General features: G+C 42.9%; 2 protein-coding genes across 4 annotated transcripts; both read left to right on the plus strand.

Annotated features, from left to right (window-relative positions):
- Positions 1-607: 607 nt before the first annotated feature.
- On the plus strand, positions 608-2436 carry LOC128628762 (myelin expression factor 2). Its single transcript, XM_053678218.1, has 3 exons — positions 608-839; positions 1542-1744; positions 2273-2436. The coding sequence occupies exons 1-3, from the start codon at positions 724-726 to the stop codon at positions 2434-2436; spliced, it is 483 nt and encodes a 160-aa protein (XP_053534193.1). The 5' UTR covers positions 608-723.
- Positions 2437-2745: 309 nt separating this feature from the next.
- LOC108264286 (myelin expression factor 2) lies at positions 2746-6940 on the plus strand. Of its 3 annotated transcripts, XM_017465668.3 has the most exons (14): positions 2746-2876; positions 3006-3099; positions 3221-3412; positions 3512-3665; positions 3834-3883; positions 3978-4038; positions 4735-4833; positions 5018-5059; positions 5196-5285; positions 5424-5519; positions 5618-5686; positions 5950-6113; positions 6215-6266; positions 6451-6940. In XM_017465668.3, exons 2-14 carry the CDS (start codon positions 3046-3048, stop codon positions 6612-6614), a joined length of 1287 nt encoding a protein of 428 aa, XP_017321157.2. In that variant the 5' UTR covers positions 2746-2876; positions 3006-3045; the 3' UTR covers positions 6615-6940. The 3 variants fall into 3 exon arrangements, with proteins under 3 accessions (XP_017321157.2, XP_053534191.1, XP_053534192.1); XM_053678216.1 differs by lacking the exon at positions 2746-2876 and having other exon boundaries at positions 2891-3099; XM_053678217.1 differs by lacking the exons at positions 2746-2876; positions 5618-5686 and having other exon boundaries at positions 2891-3099.
- The last annotated feature ends 1492 nt before the right edge of the window (positions 6941-8432 follow it).

The following is an 8432-nucleotide window of genomic DNA, read 5'->3' on the forward strand; positions in this document are numbered from 1 at the left end:
CCAAATTGAACTAAAATTCACAGAAGATTAACCACAGTGTCTGATTTTCTTCATACTCATGTGTGTATGTTAATAAATGTTGGTAAATTAGACATAATGATAATGAGTCTCTATTGGTCACATATACATTACAGCACAGTGAAATTCTTTTTTCTTCATATATCCCAGCATGTTAGGAAGTTGGGGTCAGAGCGCAGGGTCAACCATGATATAGTGCCCCCTGGAACAGAGAAGGTTAAGGGCCTTGCTCAAGGGCCCAACAGTGGCAGCCTGGGTCTGGGGCTTGAACCCCTGACCTTCCAGCACCAGTCCCAGTCCCTAAAAGGTAAAGCTCACAGTTAGCTGAAAAAAACAATTTGGCGACTAATACTAAAGACTTATCATTTAGTACCAAACGTAAATGTAGTAAATATACATCCATATTTATAATCAAATTACTACACAAGCTCATTTCTTATTGATCATGAGCATGATGGTGTGGGTGTGTCATAGTGATTGACAGGCATGTCTCCCTAGCAACAAGGTAAACATGACATTTTAGATTACGGATTACGGACATTTTGGTATTAGCGTTAAACTAAACATCTAGCGTGTTCTTTCAAGAAGTCTCGCGATATTTGAACTCGGAGCGGGAAAACAGCGTCGGTGTACTGCGCAGGCTCAGTAGGAGTGAAAAGGAGGCATTTTCAACAGAGGCAGAGAGAAAATCCTGTAGAAATCACTATGGCTGAGGATAATTCCGAGTTCGGAGTGACGGTAAAACTGGAAGAATCTCCAGACGCGTCTCCGATAGAGGAAGACGCCGAGACGCCTCAGGACAGCACCAACGGCGTCAAAACGTAACCTCGGCTTTATTTCTCTTCTCGAGCAGATTAGCTTCCATGCTAACAAAAAGATGGAGGCTGAGGAGAGTCACGCAGCTAGCGGGCTCGCGCTTGAAATAAAAGAAACAAACCCGTTTTTCTTACATTCAGACGCATTTCAGCCTTCGCGTTGACTATAAATAGTAAAGTCGTGTAAAATAATAATATTAGCTAAGAATATGTTGCTAATCAGCTTAGCAGTATTAAGATAGCATTGTTTGTTGGCTAGATTACAATGGTTAGCTAACAGTTACGCACTGGGTTTTTTTCTCCGCCGGTATTCCACAAACCCCGCCTACTGCGCCATGATTGGCTGGTGAAGCGTCATGTCTTGGGCGAGGATTAGCTGATGTATGTATGTTGCGAGCTGTAGCTCGTTCGTTATGTTGAACGCGGGTCCAAACTGGCCAATTGTAGCGCAGTGGGCGGGTCTCACTGGAATACGGATGTGGAATAAAATGTTGAGGAATTACTGTTTTGTTGCATAAATAAAAATCTCTATTTTATTCAAATAAATGCACCGTTTTATTTGTATGTAATTATAAATTTGCATATTTTAAGTTAGTTTGTTGTGTGTATTCATTGTATTTGCTTTAAATTAGTTTATGGACACTGTGATTACAATTGTGCTTTTTCTTGTGTGTGTGTGTGTGTGTGCGCGCGCGCGCGTGTGTGTAGTGAGGAGGAGGATAGCCAGAAGGACAGAACCGAGGGGAAGGAGAAGTCATCAGGCAGCAGGAAGTCGGGCCGTTATCACCCGTATAAGGACCGACATGGCGGGTCAGGGGACAGGAAGTCATCTCAGCGCAACCGTGTCTTCATTAGCAACATTCCTTATGATATGAAGTGGCAGGCAATTAAAGATCTAATGAGAGAGAAAGGTAACACACTGTGATTAGACTCGCACACACACACTCCTCTCTCTCACACACACTCTCACACACACACTCACACACACACACACACACATGCACGTGTGGACAGGCTTCTCTGTTCCTCTGTGGAGGAGTTAACACTGTTTTATTGGTTTGAAATGTTACCCAGATGAATTTGGCCGTGTGTGTGTGTGTTTAGTCTTGATGTGTATTTGGTTTTATGAGAAGGTAAAAGGTGGGCAGTCACTATATAATGTGTGTGTGTGTGGAGTCCTTTACGGTACAGTGTGTTTACACTGGGAGGAGATTTGGCCTCGGATGGTTGATCTGATCTGATGATGTGATGATCTGATGATGTGATGTGATTATAATGTGGGTTTCTCTAGCCGTAGTGTGACGAGTCCCAGCGCTGTGGTGCTGTTGTGTTTTTAAATGCATTGTGTGTGTATGTATGTGTGTGTGTGTGTGTGTGTGTATGTGTGTGTGCGCGTGTGTGTGTTTCTTGGTATTTCCCCTCTTGTATGTCTCATGTAGTTGGTGAGGTTACATACGTGGAGCTGTTTAAGGATGCTGAAGGAAAGTCCAGGGTAAGTGCTGTAGAGGCTGTAAACTCGGCTTCTTCTCTCATGTGTAGCCCCGTGACCCGAACACACAGCTCTCTATCTGTTGGATACATGTCTGATTTAGTACACGTCTGATCTAGTACCGATGAAGACTTTTAGACTGGGAAATGGTTCTGTTTTGACTTTAGCTCCTCTTTATCATATTTTACACGGCTGTAGTTTTTAATTGGTGGTATTCCTGTTTGGCCTGAGAGACAAACCTGCTGATTGGACCTGGTGTTTTATTGGGACTGATTGTGTACATTAAGAGGAAATCCTTATCTATTTTTATTTATATTTATATATAATTCTTCATGAGCCCTGCACTGCTTTGTTATAACGTTCTGCTGTGGTGTCCATCTCTCTATTTTTTATAGTTTAATGAATATTTTATTGTGTTAATGTGCACATTGTGTGATTTGTACTAACAATTCCTGTGTGTTCCTCTCCAACATGGTGTGTGTGTGTGTGTGTGTGTGTGTGTGTGTGTGTGTGTGCGTGTGCGTGGTTCTGCTGCACTGGTAACAGGGCTGTGGGTAAGTATCAGTCCTCCTCCTCCTCAAAATAATTAAATAAATAAATGCCAGCAGCTACAGGAATGTGTGGTGTGATGTCATCCTGTAGGTTACCGTGGATACGTAGTTATTGATGTTTTTTGTTTGTAGGGTGGTCGAATTCAAAGATGAGGAGTTTGTGAAAAAAGCCATGGAGGTGATGAATAAACACGACCTCAGTGGCCGACCCCTGAACATTAAAGAGGTGTGTAGCATGTGCACACATAGAGTGCAGATATATGATTTAGTAAACTTTACACCTCCCTCACCAAATATTCTGAAGGGAAATGCCTTACACACTTAGTGTGTGTGTGTGTGTGTTTCAGGACCCAGATGGAGAGCACGCACGGCGTGTGTTACAACGAGGTGGAGGTGGCTACCCCGGGGGCAGGGGGCACGACAGTGGGCCAGGCCAGGTCAATCTGCCCCCCTCCATCTCTAACAACCCCAACATCCCCCATGACATCATCAGCGCTCTGCAGCACGGCCGACTTGGCTCCACCGTGTTCGTCGCTAATGTGACTACACTCTCTCTCACACATACACACACCTCATAAACTAGACCAGGTTCTGATTGGTGCATCACATTTTGCTGATAAGTCTGTGTGTGTGTGTAGCTGGACTTTAAGGTGGGCTGGAAGAAGCTGAAGGAGGTGTTTGGCATGGCTGGAGTGGTGAAGAGAGCTGATGTGAAGGAGGATAAAGATGGGAAGAGCAGAGGAATGGGAACGGTCACCTTTGAACAGCCTCTGGAGGCCGTGCAGGCCATCTGTATCCCCTGTATTCATAAACACACACACACACACTCGGAGTTCTACTTAATTACGCACAGTAGTGTACCATCAAAGGGAAATAAGTGCTCATAGTGTTAGCCTTTAGTTATAGGATAATGGATAAAGGCTTGTGACATTTCCTGTTTCCTCCTTAACCGTAACACAGCCATGTTTAATGGTCAGATGCTGTTCGACAGGCAGATGCACGTTAAAATGGTGAGTTATCATCTGAACTGATCAGCTGTACATTACTCTGAGTTGTGTTCTCATCCATGTGTGTGTGTGTGTGTGTGTCACTACACTCTTTCAGGATGATAAGTCTTTGCCTCCTGATGATTTCCGCTCGAGTGATAAAGCCCCTCAGCTGCCAAGTAAGTGTGTGTGTCAGATGAACTGGTTATTAGTGTGCAGGTTGATGGTGTCTGATCATGTGACCGCCATATTATTTCACATTAACATTATATTATATTGATGTAATATTTAACACATATTATTTATTATATTTTATATCAGTGGTTCCCAGCCCGGGGTCTGCACCCCATTAGGGGGCCACCAGAGTTCACAGGGGGCCCATGGTCTCATTAGCTTTGAGGTTAAACATGCATAAAAAGTTCCACTGTAATTTAACTGTAAAATGAAAACATTTTAAAATGATATTAAAAATCATATGCTTGCAATGACCAGGCCAATCTAATTTAAAAATAATAATAATAATAATAATAATAATAATAATGGCTAAGAAACGTAAAAGAGTTAATTCCTTGAAAAAACGTATGTGCATGTCAGTGCCCTGTGCTCAGTCGATTTCAGCTAGCAGCTGGTTTTTCCTGCAGTCAGAGCGTCACTATTTTATGAATAAAACATGTCTAAGAAATGGAGAAGTGCTGATGACTCCATCACAGTAGTACGCGCTCCAAGGAAAAACTGTTGGGGACTACTGTTTTATATTCCTGTTCATCTGTAAATGTTGTTAGTTACTGACATGCTACAGAGCTAGGGTTAACGGGCTCAATAGTGTGTGTGTGTGTGTGTGTGTGTGTGTGTGTGTGTGTGTGTGTGTGTTACAGGAGGTTTGGGGGGTATTGGGATGGGTCTGGGTCCTGGTGGACAGCCAATCAACACCAACCGTCTGAGTGGAGGAGGAATGGGCTCTGTGGGTCCTGGAGGTCAGTGTGTGCACTCATGCTCTCTCTCACTCTCTTCATGAACCCAGTCTATTATTCTGAGACTACATTATGACAGGCTCATACTCTTCCTCCTTCTCATTGAGGCGGTGTACTGTAATTTTTCTCCCCCTCTCTCTCTCTCTCTCTCTCTCTCTCTCTCTCTCTCTCTCTCTCTCCCTCTCAGGGATGGATGGAGGTGGGTTTGGAGGAATGAACAGAATGGGAGGTGAGACACAATCCATTATTCTAGTCTTTTATACTAAATCCAGCCTTACACTAACCCTCCTATAGTAACACTCTAATCTGCGTGTGTGTGCGCGTGCGTGTGTGCGTGCGTGTGTGTGCGTGTGGGGTGGGGGCAGGAATGGGTGGAGGATTTGGAGGGATGGATGGAGTTGGAATGGGAGGAGGATTTGGAGGGAGAGACATGACACCCATGGGCAGGATGGGAGGTAAGTCTCTCTCTCTCTCTCTCTCTCTCTCTCTCTCTCTCACACACATACATATTTCACCCTTCATGTTTCTTTCTGTACCTTTTCTGCTTCCTTTGATTGTGTGTGTGTGTGTGTGTGTGTGTGTGTGTGTGTTAGATATGTACAGGTCTGGTATGGGGATGATGGATCGTGATTTTGGGCGCAGTGATATGGCCATGAGCAGACCCTTTGGAGACTCGTTTGGGGGACTAGGTAAGTGTACACACACACACACACACACACACACAGCTGCATGCACACACATCTTGGGTGTGGGTGTGTGTGTTGTAATGTTCTTTTTCCTCTATCAGGTGGAGGAATGGGGGGATATGGAGGAGGAATGGGGAACTCTAGCATGGGCCCAATGGGGACAGGATTAGGTACACACACACACACCCACACTGTTGCAGTAATAACTCAGTTATTACTCCATTATACAACTTATCTTCTGTAAAAATAGACATTAAGTCCTGCGCAGCAGATCACTTTTACTACCTGCAGTTGATCGTGTTCATAGTTTCTCTAATTAAACCTGCATTACATCACCATGATGAATCTCCAGGCTAATATTCTCTACTGAATAATCAGTGTACTGCTTTGTTCTGGTGTGTGTGTGTGTGTGTGTGTGTGTGTGTGTGTGTAGGAGGAATGGGTAACATGGGAATGGACCGGATGAGTGGATTTGACCGGATGGGCGGGAATATGGAAATGAGCCGCAGCTTCAGCCAATTTGGAGGCAGCTCGGGTCACATGGGTGGAGACCGAGGGTCGGGGTCAAAGGGTGGATGCCAGATATTTGTGAGAAATGTGAGTATGTGTGTGTGTTAATGGGTTATTTTTTACATCACTGTAGTGTTGTATAAGTTTGTATGTGGTGTTGATGATGCTCATCTTCTCCCCACACACAGCTGTCCTATGACCTCACCTGGCAGAAACTGAAGGAGAAGTTCAGCCATTGTGGTGAGTGTGTGTGAGGGAGAGCGATTTAGGTTGAGAGTGACATTCTAAAAATGAGAGAAGTGAGATTGTTTATATCCATATTATAGAAAATGTGGAAACCTTAATTGTAAAACTCTACAGCTGTGTTCTGTAAGTATACGTATATGGAGGTGTGTGTGTGTGTGTGTGTATGTATGTGTTCCAGGTCAGGTGATGTATGCGGAGATAAAGATGGAGAACGGGAAGTCTAAGGGCTGTGGGACGGTGCGCTTTGACTCCCCGGAGAGTGCTGAGCAGGCCTGCAGGATGATGAATGGAACCAAAATAAATGGCAGAGAGGTGGACGTGCGCATCGACCGTAACGCCTGAACACACACACACACACACACACACACACATCCCATTGTCCACTTTCATTCCCTTTAAGAGTTTTTGTTTTGTTTTAGAAACACTTTTCTGAACATTTGGACTCTCTCGTGCTCTCGCTCTCTCACTCTCTCTCACACACACACACACACACACACACACACACACACACACACACTACAAATAATCAGCAAGATCCAGCTCGTAGATGATGTGCATAATGTTTGTTTATACGCCGTGGCTACCTTTTTATTTTTTTGTAAACTTCTTTTTAATTTGTGCATCAATTTATTTGAATTATGAAAATAAATAAACTTTTTAATTTTTAATGTTGGCTCTGTGGTGGAACTTTAACAAGTAATGGCACTATGTGTGTTATTTAAGAGGTAAATATGAAGTGTGTGTGTGTGGACAGCCAACCTAAAGATCACCATGAGATTACGGTAGATGATTCCTCACAGAAACCATGAAGATATTTGTGGAAGTTCTTCATTGAATAGCTTAAAGACTGCACTTGTTATGAATAAAATAAATATAAAGTGTAGTTGGTAGTATGTTGCTGTGGTGTAAGAGGAGAAATTCATCCTGCTGGAGCTGACGCCTTCCTGATCTTGCTGTAGACACTTTGGTTATAACTTGTAATAGTTTTCTAATGAACTGTCCAACATTGACCCTCTCGCAGTCGTAAATTAAATACGTTCTTTTATAAGGCGGCTGTTTTTAAGGATGCTGCTGTAACCATGGTAACTGCTGAACAGGTTCCGCCCATTCGTTCACTTATTTAATGAGCTGTGTTTTGTAACTGCAGTGCGAGTGTAAAACTATAAGGAGATCAAACGCTGATGCTGGAGAACATGTACAGAGTGTTCCATCAGGAGGGAAGTGATGTTGTCACACATAAAACCTTATAGAGGGGTGTGTGTGTTACAAATACAGCTAGGGCAAACAACAAAACACTTTTCCAAGCTGTGAGTAATAAAAGGCAACATCATGTTCAATATTAGGATTTTTCTAAATAGATATAGTCATGATGAAGTTAGTACTGTGCTAACAGATATTACAGTGAGGGAAAAAAGTATTTGATCCCCTGCTGTCTTCTGACTTTGTACTATATACAAACATGGACGAAAAGGAATGGATCTACAACTACACACTACTCACTGCACTGTAGTCTTGCAAAAACCGCAGAAGTTTCCAAAACTCAAGAATCTGCTTCTCTGTGTGCTCGGTGCTGATGCTGACAAGACTGAGGCAAGTACGGGCAAAAGTATGTGGACATCTATGTACACAGTCTATACGATATATTGATCCTGATATGCATAAAAAAAACTGGGCAAATTTCCCCATGCGTCTGCCTCCGCTACACAAACCAGGGTTGTGTCTCAACTCACGTACTTGTGTACTATTCTAGAGCGTTGTTGTGTACTAAATCTAACCGGGTTTCCTGTCACAGTTAGGGTTTGAATTTTATAAACCTCTCATGTAGCTTTCAAACCTACTGAAAGGTGTGTGTGTGTATGTATGTATGTATGTGTGTGTGTATATATATATATATATATATATATATATATATATATATATATATATATATATATATATATATAATATATTGTGTGTGTGTGTGTGTGTTGGTGGAGTTACTGCAGTGTTTATTACTCCTGTCTCTGAACACAGCACTGTAGCGCCCCCTACTGCTGTGAGACACCTACTCATATACCTTTCTTTCCTTTTTTCATTTTTGTTTCTTTCCTGTTTCCTTCTTTTGTAGTTAGATGTGGTAGATGTTTTATCCTGGAGAATGCACTCGGGCTGCAGGGAGTG

The sequence above is a fragment of the Ictalurus punctatus genome, chromosome 4 (assembly GCF_001660625.3).
Source record: "Ictalurus punctatus breed USDA103 chromosome 4, Coco_2.0, whole genome shotgun sequence".
Taxonomy (NCBI): domain Eukaryota; kingdom Metazoa; phylum Chordata; class Actinopteri; order Siluriformes; family Ictaluridae; genus Ictalurus; species Ictalurus punctatus.